Source organism: Scomber scombrus, chromosome 6 (genome assembly GCF_963691925.1).
Source record: "Scomber scombrus chromosome 6, fScoSco1.1, whole genome shotgun sequence".
In the NCBI taxonomy this organism is placed as follows: Eukaryota; Metazoa; Chordata; class Actinopteri; order Scombriformes; family Scombridae; genus Scomber; species Scomber scombrus.
In genome coordinates, this window is record NC_084975.1 from 11035106 (window position 1) to 11054086 (window position 18981).

At 40.6% G+C, this 18981-nt stretch overlaps 1 protein-coding gene across 1 annotated transcript in view; it reads right to left on the reverse strand.

The window, feature by feature from the left end:
* Nucleotides 1–18981, reverse strand: part of LOC133982215 (neural-cadherin-like) — an 89311-nt gene that overhangs the window by 28480 nt on the left and 41850 nt on the right. Inside the window, exons 11-23 of the mRNA XM_062421171.1 lie at nucleotides 18169–18341; nucleotides 14411–14578; nucleotides 12729–12978; nucleotides 12100–12227; nucleotides 11497–11683; nucleotides 9977–10120; nucleotides 8389–8672; nucleotides 6259–7867; nucleotides 5366–5459; nucleotides 4365–4549; nucleotides 3140–3369; nucleotides 2369–2646; nucleotides 146–360 (exon numbers count right to left, since the gene is read on the reverse strand). Of these exons, the coding sequence (XP_062277155.1) occupies nucleotides 146–360; nucleotides 2369–2646; nucleotides 3140–3369; nucleotides 4365–4549; nucleotides 5366–5459; nucleotides 6259–7867; nucleotides 8389–8672; nucleotides 9977–10120; nucleotides 11497–11683; nucleotides 12100–12227; nucleotides 12729–12978; nucleotides 14411–14578; nucleotides 18169–18341 (3945 nt within the window). The remainder of the gene's footprint in view (nucleotides 1–145; nucleotides 361–2368; nucleotides 2647–3139; nucleotides 3370–4364; nucleotides 4550–5365; nucleotides 5460–6258; nucleotides 7868–8388; nucleotides 8673–9976; nucleotides 10121–11496; nucleotides 11684–12099; nucleotides 12228–12728; nucleotides 12979–14410; nucleotides 14579–18168; nucleotides 18342–18981) is intronic.

The following is an 18981-nucleotide window of genomic DNA, read 5'->3' on the forward strand; positions in this document are numbered from 1 at the left end:
TCCCTCAGCAGTACACTAACGAACAAAATTTGCCTCATATATCTGATTAGCTGCCACCCAGTAATTAAACACACAAAATTAAGCCCCAAGTTTTATTGCAATAGGCCCCTTGGCACACATCTAATCATCCAGACTCACTCTTTACCTATGGCCATGTAGTCCTCAGCGTCCCCAGGCAGCAGAGTGGCCAATGGGCCAGCATACAGTAGCAGTCCGTCGTCTTCCTCTGTCATAAACTCCAGTGAAAGATGGTTATCAAAGCATGGCCTTATGGGAGGAAACCAGGCATAGCCGTTGCCAAGGAAACTAATTCTCATCTGCTGACAGTCTGGCCCCTCAAACTGTGGGGGGCAGTGGCACCTGTAGCACCGTGGAGGAAAAAAAGAAAAAGAAAATCAAGGCAGAACAAGAGGATAGAAACAATCACTAAAATCTTCACACTGTCCAATCTCTGGATCTGAGCGTGGTGACTTTCCTTCAGTGAACGTGACAGTCTTGTTGATTCATACAGGCAGGGGTTTTGACTTTGCTCCAACACGCACAGCTAAGAAAACGCTTCTATCAATCAATTGTTTGCATAGGCCACAAAGCCCTGAATATTCAACCCAACATTAAATCAATTATCTATGAATGTAACATTACTCCGGTCTGTTCTTTATCTATCACAGCTGCTCAAGCTGAACCCTCTGGAGATTGTTCCTTCACGGCACGTCATGTCTCCTTTGTTAGGAGATAATTAATTCTATTTCTCTCACTTTTATATGCACCGTACCACCACTGATTTCCTGGACTTTTTTCTCATTTATCCCCACCCCCCTCCTTCTCATTTTTAAGGTATTACACACGTTGCATCTTCTTGTGATTGTCTACTTTGATTAGAGCGTAAGTGTTAAGGATCACTGCTCTAGCAGGAACATTAACTAGAAATGAATGTTTCTCTGCCTGTCTTGAATGTGTTTGTGTGTAAGAGCGTAATGGTAAATATTAATAATCATGCACAAACATAAACATTACTTAAGAGATACATGCAGTGATGGAAAGAGAGCCCATTCAATCACTGGATGGAAGAGACCGGTTGATCTCATCCTGTCCCCTCCACTGCAAGCATGTGAGACAAGCTGGCTTTGCTGATAATGTCAAAGCCATCTATTTTCATGCAGTGTCTGAGGAAGGCTGTGTGTACTGAGGCTGTTAGGGGCTGTTTCTCCCCATCGCTGTTTATTCTGCAGAGGGGCAACACATGTCAGGAATACTGATCTATACGCAGCAAAAGGGACGGCTTAGGAAGAGTGTAGCCTTATGCATACATATTGCACATGCCAAAGCACAGCACCTCACTCTTTTCACTGCTCTTTCATCTGACTCAAGAGAGCAATGCCAATCCAAATCAAGAAGTGTAGGGCATGTTTTTCTCACTTCTGACTGACAATATCTGATCAGTTGCTGTCTGAGGTTGCCTGTTAAGCTCCTTCAACAGAGGATAGAACTAAAAATTGGATTCTTTATGGTTGTACTACATTCACATGAGGGCACATATAGCACATACAGGGAGATATTCCTCTCAAAGAACAAGGGCTTCTCGCAGCAGTGTGCAGATCAACTGCAGCAGAGATAATTTAAAAGATAAAAGTGAGAAAAAACGGTTCTGTACATTTTCCCTCTTTAGACTTATCCTTTGACAAACTTACATGTTCATGTAAATGGCATTAAATGAGCTTTTGAGAAGTTGTGAGCATAGAGGGGGGCCAGTTGTACTAATCCTCTTGCCCTATATTTATTTAATCTGGGCATTAGTGTGTGCATGAAATGAACCGTGTGCTGTTTCTTCTGACTCCCACAGAGACCCACACAGTTGAAGGTTAAGACCTCCATATTGATATCTGGCATTTTGTCAATATTTAAGGTGAATATTCAAGTTACTGGGTAATGACCTTGATACAAAAGCTATATTTGTTATTATTATTATTATTTATTATGCAAAACACAGTGCAGAAGATCTTTTAAAACTCAATTTTAAGATACAAATATAGACACCTCATTGTCAGAATGACATGCACATACAGTACATGTACATTACCTCAGTGGCAAAGAGACCAAAGCCCTTTATGAAATCCTGCTACTCTATATTCAGCTGACGACACTGCAAAGCAGCTCCAAGTTAGGTCAAGTTACAGGTGAAGGAGAGTTTTCTCACAAGGCGCTGTTAGTAATTCTGGGCTCATTTTCCAGGATGTCACTCATACAGTAAGCCTAACAGGACTAGAGAGGAGACTGCAGCGCATCAGAAAACGTTATTCCTTGTTTTCTATCTTTTAAAGAGTTTCTTCAAATTGTAGTCCTCCAGAACCACTGTGGACCTGACTCTCACCTGTATCCATTCTGGGTGTCGACACAGGTTCCTCCATTGAGGCATGGGTTACTGGGGTATGAGGAGCAGGGTTGGTGGGTCATTTCGCGGGCAGCGCAGCCACACACAGCCGTGGAGATCACCTTTACTGAGACCAGGGACAAAGCACCTGCATCCACCAGGGTGGGCGAGTCACTGATGCTTAACTGCGTGGAGCACCCGCCAGATGCCTTACAGTCTATGTGCACACACTCATCTACCTGCACCTGGCTCACATTCACACGCAGCAGTGACTGAAGCTGCAAAGGGTGAGAGAGGGGGGGAGACAAATATGGGAATTACAATAACTGTCAATAAAGATCCAAGATGTGCATTTTCAGTGTTTTATGTTGACACAGTAATCACATGTGGAATGATAAAACGATTTCACAAGCGATGCAAAATAAGAATGAAAAGCACACAACACTAATCTACATAAATTCTTTCCAATATTCATATAAACAGTGGTTGCAAAAGCAGCAAGGCATGTAGTTAGACATGACAGAGGAAATAAAATGATGCAGAATCAAAACATGGATGAAAAGAAGTGCAAAAAAAGGAAAGGAGACATAGACAAGAAATGAATGGGAGAGACAAAGAGACATGGCAGAGCCAGGCAGTAAACAGATAGAAAGTTGGCGTAAAATAAAAGGGCAGATAAAAAGCCCTGTTATCTTTCCCCACAAGCTCCCAAGTATATCACTTGATATATGAGCACTGATCTCTATCTATCAGACAAGACAGTATATGTACCTTCTTTTTATGCGCCGCAATGACACCATGTAATTTCTCTGAGTGCAGGTAGCCAGTATCGGTTAGCACATAGAAGTAGATGTCCACAGTTTTTTCATCTCTGTCTGTTATGCTGAAAATGTTGATACTCCCCAGTCTGACGGACAGGGTTTTAGACAGGAAGTCCCAGAACATCTCCAGCCGACTCATCCCCTCGACGTGAGAGTCGATAAAATCTTTCGCTGTAATGCCTTTAGGAGACAAAGAGAGTGGGGGTTCATGCAATAAGAACTACTGACTTGTCAATGACAACTACAGAGTTGATCAAAGCCTGGTGAGTTCCTGATTCCATTAGCACAAGAGCTAGCGTAACATCTCTGTCTATTGATCCATTTCCTCACTGAATCATCCGGAAGGTGAAGGAGGCGTGATGCAATCGAGTAAAATTCTTTATTTCTTTACTGAAAATAAATAGGGTTCTCAGGAACTGCATTGTACAAAATATTTGAATGTCCAGAAAAATCAATCACTTTTTTGCTGCCACCTTCCAATAATATCTGGAGAATGTGGGCAGTCATCTTTAATCTCTAAAAAATGATAATGACTTGGAGTCAGAGGCATCCATAATAGCCTTCGACTCTGTGTGCCGAATGGCTTTTTAAATGTCAAGGACTTTACCTGACACTTTCAAATTGACCTTTATAACTCCGATTTGCTCTGAGAGACTGACAGAAAAATGAACACTCTAACATAAACTTCAGAGTTTTCAAAGAGTAAGAAGAATAAGGAAACTATTACCAACAGGCAATGTGAATGGTTGCTTTACAATGCTTAGAAATGTTAAATAATGCAGTATAAAAATTCTCCTGACAGCCTATTATTTCAGTGTTAACTGGATTGACAACCTGATAATCATTCAATGGAAAGTACCAATTTATTCATGCCTGTGGCAGATGCTGTCTCTTTCAACATCAGCTTCAAAAAGGAATTTAACAACAATGGCGGCAACAAAGAGCAAGCTTTCTACTTTGAGGCGAGTGACGGATATGGTGGAATCCAACTGAAAAACTGTTACACTCAATATTTTCTTGACTCTGTTCTCGGGGTCATGTAAAGACATGACAGGTAAACTGATGCCTGTTGCTGTGCATTGAATCACAGCCACATACACAGCTGAGCTGCAGGAACCCCATGGGAAAAAAATTAACACAGCGTTTATGCCATCAGATGAGTCAGCTAACATTACCAGTCAAGCGCAGCGAGGCAGATGACAGGACAGCCTTTTCCTCCAGATCTCTGACATGAACTCTGACCCCAGACATCACATCAGGCCACACCCCATCAGACACCCTGATCCTCAACCAATAGCTCCCTGCTGGAGGGCTCTGTCGGATGGTCAGCACTCCTGAGCTCTGATTCAGGCTGAAGTATCTGAGAAAAGAAGAGGATCTGTTAAGTAGGGGAGAACAGTTTCAGTGGGAGATAAGAGAAAAAGAAAAAAAAAGACAAGTGGCTTCTTTTGTTTCTGAGCTCTTGTACAGAAGAAAATACCTGACAGATGGAAGACAGACAAGTAGAGAATTGATCAGCAGAACTTGGGTTTACTCCAGCAGGAAGTGAATGCAAATTCATTTTCAAAAAACACAAAGAGACGGTGAGAGAAAAAGCGCCAAGAAGAATATAAACAAAACAGAAATTCCTTGGCTGCAAAAGCTTGTAAAAGAGCTTGATAGTTGTCATGGTAACTGTCAGAATTTGTTATATGAATAAAACAAATGTGCAATTGGTATTTCTAATCTGATCTTGAGGGTATGAATACTGAATAGCTGCACAAGGTCCCTGATGGAGTCAGACTTTGCTTGTATGGCTGTTTCATCTCAGAACATCATACAGGTGTACCAAGATTGCTTAGTTTGTTTGAATATGATTGCGTTTTCCATGGCATGGCAATCATTGTTGATGGTTATGATTAAAGCTCCTTTGGAGAGTGTTCCTTATATTAGAGGCTTGGGAATTCGATCTAAGATTAAGAGGAGTACCGGTTGGGTATGTTTCAAGCCAAGCAATATCGTTGAAAGGCATTGTGAGAGAAATACAACCTGAACGCTAGTCTACATCCTCTTTATTTTTTTCAAATTCTTCACAACTGGCAGTTCCTCTGGTATTGTGTTGCTTTAGCACTTTTAGCACATTTGGAGATTGGGATGTTTTTGAAAAAATTATATGCATTTAACAGAGAGTACTTACTTGGCTGCACTTGTCTCCAGAGTGTAGGTCTTGTTGTCCCACTCATCAGGATCTGGGGCATATACCTTCCCCATTGGCGCATTTGCCATCCTTCCTATTCAAGGTAAACACACACACACACACCACACACAAACACACACACACACACACACACACACACACACACACACACACACACACACACACACACACACACACACACACACACACACACACACATTGATTCAGTCTGGACAGAATCTGCTGATGCCAACACTTATCTTTTCGTCCCTCTCTTCTCCTTATCTTGCATTCTTGTGTTCTGTTCTACTTATTATGCTCATAACTGTGGAGCCCCACTGCTGGAATGAATAGGCTCTCAGTGCTCCACTTCAGAGAGCGTGGAGCTTAAGGAAGCGGGGCTATCTCGGTATGGATTATGTTATTATCGACCTGCAGTGCCAGAGTACTGCAGCTGGGTAAACAACGGCAGTCTGGATGAGTCACGGCGCTCCTGTTTTTCACAATTACCAAAACTGACATGTAGCTGAGTGTGCAATCAAATCACTAACAAGCCGACATACCTTACCAACGTACCTGGAGGGTAAACAAAAAATACACAAAAAAATAAAAGATTCATGATCCTTATCATAATGTGATGTTCAGATGAGCTTTAAGCAAAGGGTTTGCAAGGAAAGAATGTGCTGAGGGCTCAAGAAAGGATTTGATGCTGATATTACCATAACAAAACACTGTTGGATTGTAAAAGGAAGAGCACAATTATGAATTCCAGACTACACCGAGCAGGTATGGGTATAAAAACTTTTCCCTTCAGCTGTAGTCTCAGTTCCCCCTCTTCACTCAAGCTCTGCCTGCAGTGCAACACTCTGTAGCGAAAACAAGGTGCGACTCACCCTTGCGGCTTTGCACATAGACATCTTTCTCTCCTTCCTGATGGGCATTATCATTCTGGTCACCAATGGTGATGGTGAGTGTGCTTGTGGCCGTCATTGGCGGATCACCGCTGTCAATCATAATCACTGGTAAATAGAACTGTCTTTGCCTTTCTCTGTCGAATCTCCGGAGGGCAGTGAGTGTGGCAGAGCCGTTCCCATGATCCTGTAGGTGGAAGTCGATTGAGTAGAGTGAGGGCAGGGAGAGAAAGAAAGGAGGCCCATGCTCTGGGGAGTCTCTGTCTACAACATGAAGCAGAGTTGAGCTCCTGTTAAGACAGACCACCTGAGGTGCTGGACTGTTCTCCCACAGCACAGGAGTGTAGACTGTCTCCAGCTCTGGCCCGTTGTCATTCATGTCCAGCAGCGGCAAGTGGACCATGACACTGCCAGTCCGTGCTGGGGTACCCTGGTCTGTCGCCATGACGACCAACTCATAACCTGCCACTGTCTCCCTATCCAGTGGTTTGGCGACTGTAACCGTACCGCCTCGGCTAACTGTAAAATGTCCATATGGATCAGACTGAGGAAGAATGCTGTATAAAATGTCACCATTCAACCCCGAGTCAGAGTCAGTTGCCACGACCTGAATGACACTGCTTCCTACGGTTACGTCCTCAGGCAAAGGGGACAGAAAGTGGGAGCTCGGGACAAACACAGGGGCATTATCATTCTCATCCTCCACTAAAATCAGACAGTGGATAAGGCTGGAGAAGTCAGAATCTTCCACCCTTACAGTAAGGTTAAAACGCTGCTCCCCTGGCTTTTCAAAGTCCAGCTTCTTCTTCAGTCTCAGAGTGCCCGTCTGCTCCAGTCTGTGGCTTACCATGTAGAATCTCTGCTCCAGGTCTCCTGCCACCACACTGAAGGCCAGCTGTCCATAGGTGCCAGCGTCAGGGTCCACAGCGCTCAACTCCAAAATGGAGGCATCTACATCAGTGCTCTCAGGCACACGAGCACCACACCAGTCCTCTCTAAACTTTGGCAAGTGGTCGTTGATGTCTGTTACAACTATAGTGGCAGTCGCTGTACCTGTCATACCACCACCATCCCGGGCCTCAACTACCAGCCGGTGGCTGTCAGTAATCTCCCGGTCCAAACCGTCTGCTGCCACAGAAATGGTTCCAGTGCTGGAATCAATAGTAAAAAGTTCTGCATTGTTTGTATTGTGTGCATTTTCAGTAATCCGGTAAGTGAGGATTGCATTCTGACCTACTGCTGCATCGTCAAGGTCTACTGCTGTCATTTCCACTACAAACGTTCCAGGAGGGGAGTTTTCCGCCACGCTACTGTGGCAATTATCAGGCGCACACGAGAAGGTGGGTGCATTGTCATTGATGTCCCACACGTTGATAATAACATCAGTGAAGCCAGTAAGTCCCTCTCCCTCCTCATCTGTTGCCATAACAACAAAGCGCCAGACAGCACGCTCTTCTCGGTCCACAGTGCGCTGGGCATACATCTCCCCCGTGATGTCGTTGATCATGAAGTGAGACTCTGCTCCTTGGCCATGAATGGAATACCGTATGGCACCCTGGTCTGCATCTTTGTCTGGGTCAGTGGCGGTCACCTGCAGAGATAAAAACAACTTAAGAAAATGGATATTCATTCATACAGCCAAACCCAAATTACATGTTCCTCTTATCTCTTTTCAGACATCACCCGAAAGCAAAGAAGACTTTCTTTACGATTTTTTAGACAGCCCATTTAAGTGTTTGCACTTCTTCCTGGCCACCTAAATTAAAGCAATGAGCTCTGATCTGACATGTTTCTCACATCTGGCCCCAGTGTGGGTTTGACAGCCTGACTGCTGAATTTTTCCACACAAAATCCATCTATGCTGTAATTCTAACTTAATGGAATAATAATTCTACAAGATTTCAAGCTACGGTAAAGTATAAGCACTGAAAAAGTCACAGTAACTACACTGGAATAATGTGTTGCATTCAAAAATTGCCATTTTCACATTTTTGAGAGGCTGTTGATTTACAAAATAGAGCTCTCTAAAGATAATTACAGATGTAAGGATTACAGTTATAATGGAAAAACTACAAGTTAAAACCTCTTAGCATGATTATCTTAGACTCTCACCTGCAGTACAAACACAGGTGACCCGTCAAGCTCCTCTGTGACTGATCCATAGTATTCATTCATGGAGAACACCGGTGTCTCATCATTCTTATTAACTACAGTAACCACCACGGCTGCATAGTCTTCCCATTTCCCATCAGAGGCGAGGACCAGTAGTTTGTACCTCTTCTGCTGCTCATAGTCCAGTGGCTGTGCAATAAAGATTGTCCCCACCTCTGGCTCTATGTCAAAAACACCACCCTTGTTGCCAGATGTTATCTGGTACCGTAGCTTGGCATTGGCCCCTGTGAGAGAAATCACAAAATGCATGATTAACCAGGGATTATTACTGAAATCTAAAGGTTAGTGTGCATCAACATTTTAGAGGATAGCAGAATTTACAGCAGGCTACTGCAGCCATCACTATTCCTTTATTTTCTGCATGATGTATACGTCAGTCTTTTTCTTACTTTTAGTGGAATCACAAAAGCAACAACACAAGGGTGAAACCACAAGAGTATTACACCTCATTCCCTCAGAGACCTCAGCATTAGTAGGTTTTTATGTATCCCTTTCTTGTTTTGATTACTTAATTAAATGGAAAGTTTGGTCTCCTCGGCTTTAATCATATTCTAATTTTTTAAAAAGAGTGCTGAAAAAGTGAAAGGGAGCATGAGAGTGAAAAGCAGCGTAATGCAGTCTGATAGTAGCCTCCGGGGAATGATTTTGGGGCCCAAGAGAGGATGGGGGATGTAGTAAAGAGGAAGTCAATATCTGAACTTATCTTCTGTGTCTCCATGGAGAGTATCCTATCTAGTGATAATCTCCTGAAATGTCTTCACTTTCAATCATCCTGTTGGGTTAAAGTAGCTACAATCCCATGTAAATACACTAATCTGCACTATTAACACAACCCTGGCTGACAAAGTGCTCCCTGCCTCCCACTGGGATCCACCAGGCTTATTGCAGTGAAGCTCAGGGTATAGTTTTTAAACAAGACAGATTGAGCGTAGCCTCTCAGACACAAGTGCAACAGTATTGTAACTTTAATGTTGGGGGTTGGTGTTATTCCACAGTTATTAATCATTAGTGCTGCAGCCCGGCCTAAGCTGCACCCCCGCTCACCATAAATACTTGATTAACGGACCTAAACATGCCTGATAAAGGGATCTTAGTCTACTGCTGTACGGAGGATGAGCAACTGCTTTATTGCTTAAATCCCGCCCACCTACTGTGTGGGAGCGTGTCACTCTTTTTGGAACATATGTGCCACAGTGCATTACCAAGCACTCAAATGACTAAATCTAGCACATTGCATGATTCCAGCTCAGTCCAGATTGCTCATTGGGTCATTTTATGCATGTTTCAAACACAAACAGAGTTCACAGCTAGAAAAATAACCTGCCAAAATATTTCTTGTATTTCAAGAAAGAGAGTCTGGTGAAATTGAAAAACATGAACTCAGGAAACTTGTGTAAAGTTTCAAAGAGGTACATAAACACTTTTATATTGATTCTGGTTGGCTAGCTTCTTTAACCTTTATTTTTAAGAAATGGCATCAGTAAAATCTCTGTGGGACCTCTCCAGTCTTCTGCCTCATCAAGCATACCTTCATCCTCGTCATTAGCACTAACTGTGACAACAGCCAGGCCCACATCTGCATTCTCGTCGACACCAACTTCATACAGTCGCTGAGCAAAGACTGGTTTGTTGTCGTTGACGTCGCTGATGAAAACCCGCACATATGCTGTGTCTGCATGAATGACAGAATGGCAGCAGATTAAACGACAGCACACAAACTCACACACACAGTTCAACAAACACTGTGCACATTCTCCTTCCATCTGTTTATTGATTCTACAAATGTTTAGTGGGAAAGTGGCACTTAACCAGCCGCAATATGCCTCATTGACATGGAAATCAGACAAAACATTATTCACAAAGATGTGAAGTAAATTACATAAATAATTCATTTTGTTATGAGTTTATTGTTTTAACAGGGGTAACTGTTTTCAACAGAAAAAGACAAGACTATTTGGGCTAAATCTTTTTTGCAGAGAGTTGATAAAAAAACGTCTCTACTGGGAAGGTTAAATATTTATAAGATGACAAGTGTTTGTGTCTTATCAGTGCCTACTCATTACACTGTTTATTTCTTTAGTTAGAAAGAGTAAATTATCTGCTCACAAAACACATGGCTGACATGTTAATTTGGAGATGCAGGGGTAAGAGATGATAGTGGTGGAGTGTGGCTCTATTTTCTCTGCTTGTTTTTACATTTCCCTCTTCCTCTTGGTGTATCCCAGGGGTGACGCAGAGAGACAAGTAATGTTTGCAGAGGAGATGAGCCCTTCTGGATGTGGGAGATACATAGCACAAGACACAGCTAAGGCTCATTGCAAATGCTAAGCAGCCCTGGCAACCCTGGAGAAAGGGCTTTGCTGCTCCAAAAACATCACCCTTTGCCCCTAATACCTCTCTCGCAAACATTTGCAAAGACCCACTTCTGAATACAAACGTCATATTACGTCAGTCTAGATACAGACAGAGGTTTTATGACTGCCAAAATGTCACAAAGAGAACATGGTAAACAAACAGAGGTTGTACTTGTTAAATATTGAGCATCGAAAATTAAAACTGCAAGAAAAAAAGGTTCATAACAAAGAGACATTGCAGGAAACCTCTGAGCTATTTTCACATGGAAGAGAGTGAAGCTGTCCGGTCATGGTAGAGGAATGAATCAAATTAAGATTCACTTTTCAAAGTCAATCCCTAGGTATAAATGAATGTAATGTAATACCAAACACAGTGTAGCACAGAGGAAGAACTCAACTCGTAAGTTTTCAGTAATGCCCTGCAGGCTTATTGGGAAAGAACAATGCTGCTTTTTATGAATAGGACATTGCACCAGATCAGAGGTCGGTCCAAAGTTAACTCCTAAAGTTTCTTAGAATTTAATAATGAGGAAACAAATTGTATGACTAAAAAGACAGAGGATATGGGGATATGATAACTGAACAGTGATGAGCCTAACTTGGGGTACGAATTTGCTGAATTAAATGAAGCAAAATATACATTCATAGAGAGTTTCATGTTCTGATGTCATTATTAAAATTGTCAGTTTCTAACCTGTGTTGGGCTGTTTGTTCTTGCCAGGCCGAGCTGATTCCTGGCCATCTTCTGATTGCACCTCCAGCAAATAGGAGCTGCGAGCCTCACGATCAAACACAGCTTCTGTGTAGATGATTCCAAGTTTTGGTTCTATTCGGAACAGATGGTGGTCACCACTGCTATCACTCAGCAGAGAGTAAGTGATCTGTGGAGTACAGGGACATTTGGGGAATCCCAACAGTATTCTTCAATTCACTGCAAAAACTGCAGAAATTAGAGGCTTTGTGGCTGAAAATGAAATGTCAAGAGGTCTCTATCATATTCCCAGAGTTTGTCTTTCCATTGCAGGCAACACCAGATCGATACTCCTCTCCACTGATATTTTCAATGTCAGTCACCCAGTTGCAATGGCATAGTTCCCAACACCACCACCACAACTCTGGAACAAAAGCTTCTGCACTGGAGGGATTGAGGTGTGATGTTACAGAATGCTCTTTGTAGCGTAACACTGGTGGTTTAACAAGGGAAATGTAGTCTGTGGATGTGTGTGCAGAGATTTCTGTTAAATCTCTGCTTTTTTTTTTGTACTGTTATATGAACACAAAATAGATAACCACAAACCTCTCCGTTAAGACCCAGATCTTTGTCATGAGCAGACACTTGGAGAACCGAGGTCCCTATCTGGGCTCCTTCTGTTACAGAGGTCTCGTAGATGGAAGAGGTGAAAAATGGCACGTTGTCATTGACGTCTTAGGAAAGAGGAGAGATTGAGTTGCAAATTGATAATGTGTTAATTTCCACATAGAATGAAGCAATAATGATCCATTGTCCAAAGCTGTAGCTTCTGTAACTGCATACATTAAAGATTTAGAAGTCTGATTTTTTTAGTAAAGCTAAAGCATAAGCACAACACTACCCAGCTGCTAATTTAAATATTCTGTGTGCTGGAATTAACTCAATACCTAAAGGCTAAACATTTCAGCTGAACCTTTAGCTGAGGACAATTGCTTTGTCATATCTCAGTCAAATCAATTAGTTCTATGTTTGGCATATCGTGACAATTATCAATTGATACTGTTAATTATATTCCTTTCATAAATGTAATAAAAACTTAAAATTGTAAAAGATATACGTATATCTGAACAGTTACAGTACACTAAAAAAACCTGCTAATTCATTGATTAAGTCTGACAATCCCATCTTCATATAAAAGAGAAATGACAGTTAAAGTGAGAAAGTACAAGTCATACCTGTAATATTGACATAAACAGTGGTGAAAGCTGCAAGAGGCACTGCAGCCACATTCTGTGCTCGCACCCTGAGAGAGAAAAAGGGGGTGGTCTCGTAGTCCAGTGGCTCAGACACCAGGATGGAAGCAGAGCCATCTTCCCGGTTGGGGGAGAGGTAGAAACGAACCGGCATGTTGGTTTCGGGGACCATCCCATCCTCTAGGTTGTAGGTCACCCTCGGGTCTCCCAGGTGAGAGGTTGCCCTGATTGTCTGAATAGAATGAAAAGTTAGAGTATTTTCTTTGCAGAATGTCTGAATTTCAGATTGTTAAAATTAGGGTAGACTGATACAATTAGTCTCTCTTGCCGAGAGTGAGATGAAAAGGTTAATATTACTCTCATGTCTGTCAAGTAAGTGTGGAGCTGGAGTCAAGGGATGATTAGCTTAGCTTAGCATAAGGACTGAAAAACACTACCCAGACTCTCTACTTCCCACTGCTTCCACTTCTTCATGCTAGATATGCTAACCTGGCTCTAACATCATAAAAGGAAATTTACTAAGCTCAAAAAAACTAAATTACTACTCTGATTTTGGGAAATGCTCTTACTCGTTTTCTTGCTGAGAGTTCATGCGCTCATGTTTGTACCTCTAGAGCTAAAGCTAAGAATTGAATTCCTAGCTTTAGCTCTAGAGTCTAGAGGTATATGATACGTACTGTATATGATATAGGTATATGGTATGTTTATATGTATGTATATGTATGTAAATGTATGTACCTAATCTCACATGTATAAACCTACATAGTAACATAGTAATATACATTTACACTAGTATACACATTCATATGTGGCTATAAATGTACATCCACCATCTGTAATGCCAGATATAACCTACATATCCATACTAACATACTCATGTATACAAGACAACAAAAGTAATCCTACAGAAAAGCTTTTTTGTTAAACTCATCTGATCCTTTACAAGAAAGACAGAAAGCAAATAAGCGTATTTTATTATTTAACATGTGACAGGGGTTACATTAGAAGTGGGTCAGTCTGCATTTATTCCTTGTAGTCTGAAAGAAGTGCAGGTTAAGTCAAAATATTGATTACAATTATTGTGATGATTGATTATGTGAATAAGAAATAGAGTAGGAAAAGAGCCAAGCCTGTCTGGGCTCTGAAACAACCTTTTATCTCTAAGTGAATCCCCCTTGTGAGGACCTTGGAGAAAAAAAGGGATTTTTGTGATGTCCAGATTGACAGACATTTTTCACATCAAAGACATTTCACATCAGATACATTTTGAATGGATTTAATTAGCCTGGAGCCATGAAACTTGCTTGGCACATACAAACCAATGTCAGCTTTCACCCATGGCGTCAAACTAAAACACGTTTACAGGTTTTGCAGCATACTGACAAGCTTTCAAAGGTGTATTTTGAGCTCAAAGAGAACACTGTGTTTCAATAATTTACAGACTGTACACTAATCCAGAGGAGTAAGCAAACAAACATTCAGCTGATTCAATTATAGAAACCCAAAATGGAAAGAGTTGAAGAAACCAGCTTAACAACATGTCCTAATATAAATAATATGCCTGCAATCAAAGTTACACACAAGCACACCCACACACACACACACACACACACACACACACACACACACACACACACACACACACACACACACACACACAGTACCACTATAGGTGTGTCCCTGGCGGTGTTCTCAGGGATGACCACACTGTAGCTCTCCTCTTCCCACTGTGGAGGCTGGTTTTTCACATCGGTGATGGTGACTGCCAGCTCCACAGAAGTGCTCCGGTTCCCTCCATCGGTTGCTATGATGTCCCTCGTAATATAGCTCCTCTGTGGACACAGAATTCAGTCAGAAAATTATCATGATGGTATTTAGAGCTGAAATTTAATTCATTAGTTAGTTGGTGACAATTTTGATGATCAAATAATCATTTAAAATGAGTTTAAAGCAAAAAAGGCAAACATTTCATGGTTCCAGCTTCTCAAATAGGATGTTACTTTTGTTGTTACTTGTCTTACCTAAATATATGAAATTGTTGTATTGTATTGTAATGTATTGCATTGTATAGGACGAAATATTTTTGCATTTAGGACATCTGGTCAGACAAAACAAAGACATTAAGACATTACCTTGGAATTCAGGAATTTGCCATTTTCACTATTTTCCAATGCTTTACAGTATAGACCAAAATATTAAACTACAACTCTCAACTACTCATCAACTACTCCAAAAAGATATTGAAAATCATCACTATTGCAGCCCTATAATTAGGAGGGTTTGGTGAACATCAATACTTTTTGATTACTGGCCAATTTGTGTCTATCAAGCTTTGGTTACTCAGTAATTGATTGGATATGTCCTGACCTAAATATTAAATGTTGTTATTTAATTAGAATTTTGAGTATTTGTTTAGGAATACTTGTACAGTTCTGTGAGTTAAGACATCATTAAACAGTGATACACTGAGAAGTTTGGAGCATTTTGCTGCTGGAAAAAAAGTTTTGTATAAAAACAAATGCTTTAATTCCTAAAACTTTGGAGAAAAAAATTATTGATTTGGTTTTGGTACCAACACTCAAATTGGCACTGGTATAAAAAATGTCAAATGTACTGATCACTAATTACACTACAACAAAGTAAAGTAGCTTCCCTGCCAAATCACAAAATCATCTCATACAATAACACCCAGGAAGTGTAAAAGATACTGTATAGTAAAATGCCTGATGTACCATAGAAATACTAACAAAATTAACAAATAGCCCATAAATCATCTTGGCATAATTAGAGTATAATTTGAGCTGTTTTCAGCTTACACTGTGGCAGTGGGCTGTTGGAAACCAGCCAGTGAAAAGCAGAAAGCAGCAGCAGTCAGTTGTCTGTTGTAGATGTATGGAGCCGGGTTTTAAATAGACCTCTGTGTTATTAGAACAGGTGTGTATTTGATGCTTGTATTTGAGTGATCAGCTCTTGACCAGATAATTGCAGTAATGACTTCATGTTTCTGTCTGCACCTTAAACCTTTATGAACTCCACTGAGGAAATAATTTAATTAGCTTAAGAACAACAGAGGCTGCAATATGAGCTTTACAAAAATGTATTAAGCTATAACTCAGATTGCACAAAACCTCCTCTACCTTTGTTATTGTGCTATAATTGAACCGCTCAGAAATAAGGGGTACATTTGACTGAGAAAGTGCATTTAATCAAAGTGGACACTGCAGGGAAAGCTGGAAATTTCCATAAGAGGTCATTAGTGTGTTTGATTCTTTTTATCTAAATTAGACGTTGTGTAACATCAACATTGCACTCACACCAGAGTGAGGAATACAAATTGTCTAAAAAACCCACTAAAAGGCCCTTCTTTGCCCACATGAGGTTATTTTATTTTATTTTATCTGCTCACAGTCAAAAAACAGATAATACAATTCATAGTTGCACCACTTTGTTAATGAAAAATTGCTCAGAATTCAATTGTTAAGATGTAACATGTTCACCCATCAGCTGCATTATTCTATCTGTACAAATCACTGCCTAGCAACTCTATTATTGTTCTGCAGCACTAGCCAGATAAAAAGAAATCTCGCTTAACTTCAAAATTACATTTCCTATTCCTGGGACAATCCAATTAGTATTTGTGAACAAGTACAACTCTTTTCCAAAGCTTGAAACCAGAGAACAAAGATAGCAATCAGCGATGTCCAGTGTGGACCCAGCAGCTGCCGCTTTAACAATGACTGAATGACTGACTTCTGACTCTGTGCTAACAACCGAGGTTGGAAATTAAATTTGCAGTAGTAGTTTCAGATCTGAACCAGAAAATATCCATAAAATATTCTGGATATGGTCACAGCAACCTTTTCTATCTTCTTCACTTAATTCTGTGTGAGATGTGTGATCTCTACTGTACCGTGTGTTGACATTGCATGGATTTGGCTCTAGCTGTACTGTCTTAGGGCAAAAGAACAAGCACTGTCGTTCATTTTCTACTAAAATGCTGCAAGTGAAACAGGAAATGTGAAGTGTGGTGTGAAAATGTGGCCTTAAAACTTGCGCATTGCAATCAGAAACTGATGAAAAAAGCAAAATGGAACCATGTCTCAGACTAGATTTGAGATGTTTAACATTTCATGAAGTGCATTTATAACGTTAGTTAAAGCATAATGCTTGTTGGATTGATTCACATTGCTTCTTAAACCTTTCTGAAATATGCAACAGCTTTGTTCAGTGAGGTTTTGGGCTTAACAATGTCATGGTTGCATGAAGTCAGTGGCAAAATTGCCTGAGATTTCTAACACCAGTGGGCTAAAAAGTACAGCATGTTAAATAAAACACAGCTCAATAGTGCTGCTGAACCACAGAACAGCTCTTATAATGAATAAATGAAAGAGGAAAGCAAGAATTACAGAGCTGATAGACCACTGTCAACAAGAAAGTCCACAACACACCTATGAAAAATGTAATGAAAACGTACATCGCCGGCACTGACACAGTAATGCACTTAGTTGACATACGTCAACCAGTGAAAGACAGCACGCTCATCCTCTAGGTAGTTTTCATATTGAACTTTTATATAACTAAAATAATTTGCATTTTAAAAAAGAAATGTTTAATTTATTTTAACTTTGCTTCTCCTTTCCCATGCACATGGCTTAGCATTTTAGTTTTTGAGAGGCTGTTAGCATTGAGGTTACCATGCTTTGCAAGTCAAATCACGTGCATAATATTCCAGCTTCCAAATTGTTACAGTTAATAGCCTCAAAATACACAACTCGTCTTAAGCCGCGCCATGCCGTCGGTCTCCTTATCAGACTCCCAGATTATAAATTAAAATTAAAAAGTCCTGAATCCAATATATCAAAGCTAGTACATTTAAAAAGAAGTTTTAATAATTATATATTATAATTTTTGATAATTAGCTTCTTAAAAAAACCTGTGCCACACACTGAAAAAGAGCAGGTCTCTTTTAATGAGCGCTATCACAGGTTAGGATATTTCTGCATATTTAAATGACAGATTTTTTTGCATCAAACAAAACTGTATTCATCAAATATAACAACAGTAGTCACATGCTGTTAATATCTATTTTTAATAATTTGGTGAGCCTGAATTAGTCCGCCTCTTCTTTCTGTGTGGTCTTTGCACATGCAGCACCTCTGGGACTATGTACCCAAGTAGCAGACACAGGCACTCATTCATTAACTTTGTTGACATGGATCCACAGGCCGCCAAGTGATGCAGGCTGTGTGTGTGTGTGTGTGTGTGTGTGTGTGTGTGTGTGTGTGTGTGTGTGTGTGTGTGTGTGTGTGTGTGTGTGTGTGTGTGTGTGTGTGTGTGTGTGTGTGTGTGTGTGCCTGTGTGTCTGTGTGTGTGTGTGTTCACTGGCTGCTGACAAAGAGCCTGCTACTAACTGCTGACTGACCTGCGATATGGGCTGGTTAACATACACCCATCCAGTGACAGGGTTCACCCTCAGGTACTCAGGCTGCTCCACAGACATGGAGTAAGTGATAGCTGCATTCGTGCCAAAGTCGTCATCGTGAGCTGCCACACGCAGGAAACTGGTGCCGACCAAAGTGTCTTCTCTCAGGAAGTCTACAGGGGTAACAAATAATGTATGTTCACTGTTCACTGTTAATCAAAGAGTAGAAATATATGAAGCTTAAGACACACGCTGGTAAAGGTAAAGCTTTGGGAATGTTATGGACATTGGATGGATGTGATTAGGCAAAACTAATTAAGGTTATTACCACGAGGGACTGAAGGTATTTTTTCATAACCATTTTCCATTTTTCATACAGAGATGCATTTTTTTAGGAGGAGGATTAGTGGTAATATTTTCTCAATATAAAATCCAATCTAGATGCCAATTTACAGCATTCACAGTCTTAAAACAGCGGTGCCCAATCTGGACGTTGGGACCACTATGAGTCACAAATTGAAGCTAATGTCTCTTATTGATCCTCAAAAATCCAAATGTTTTTTTTTTTTTCATTTTGAGACAATTTTTAATAATCTTGAGATATGTTAAAATGAGATATTATGATATTCAATAAGGCTCAAGTATGGGATAGTACTGTAGTGGGGAAAATGTATAAGGGAGTATATCTTAATTAGGACTTAATAATTCTGTGTTAATCAAGTTTTAATTGTGAGAAAAACACTAATTTTGCTTATTTGATAATAGAAATAGTTAATGGTTGTTTTCTTTTAATCATCTAAATTAACAGGAAAG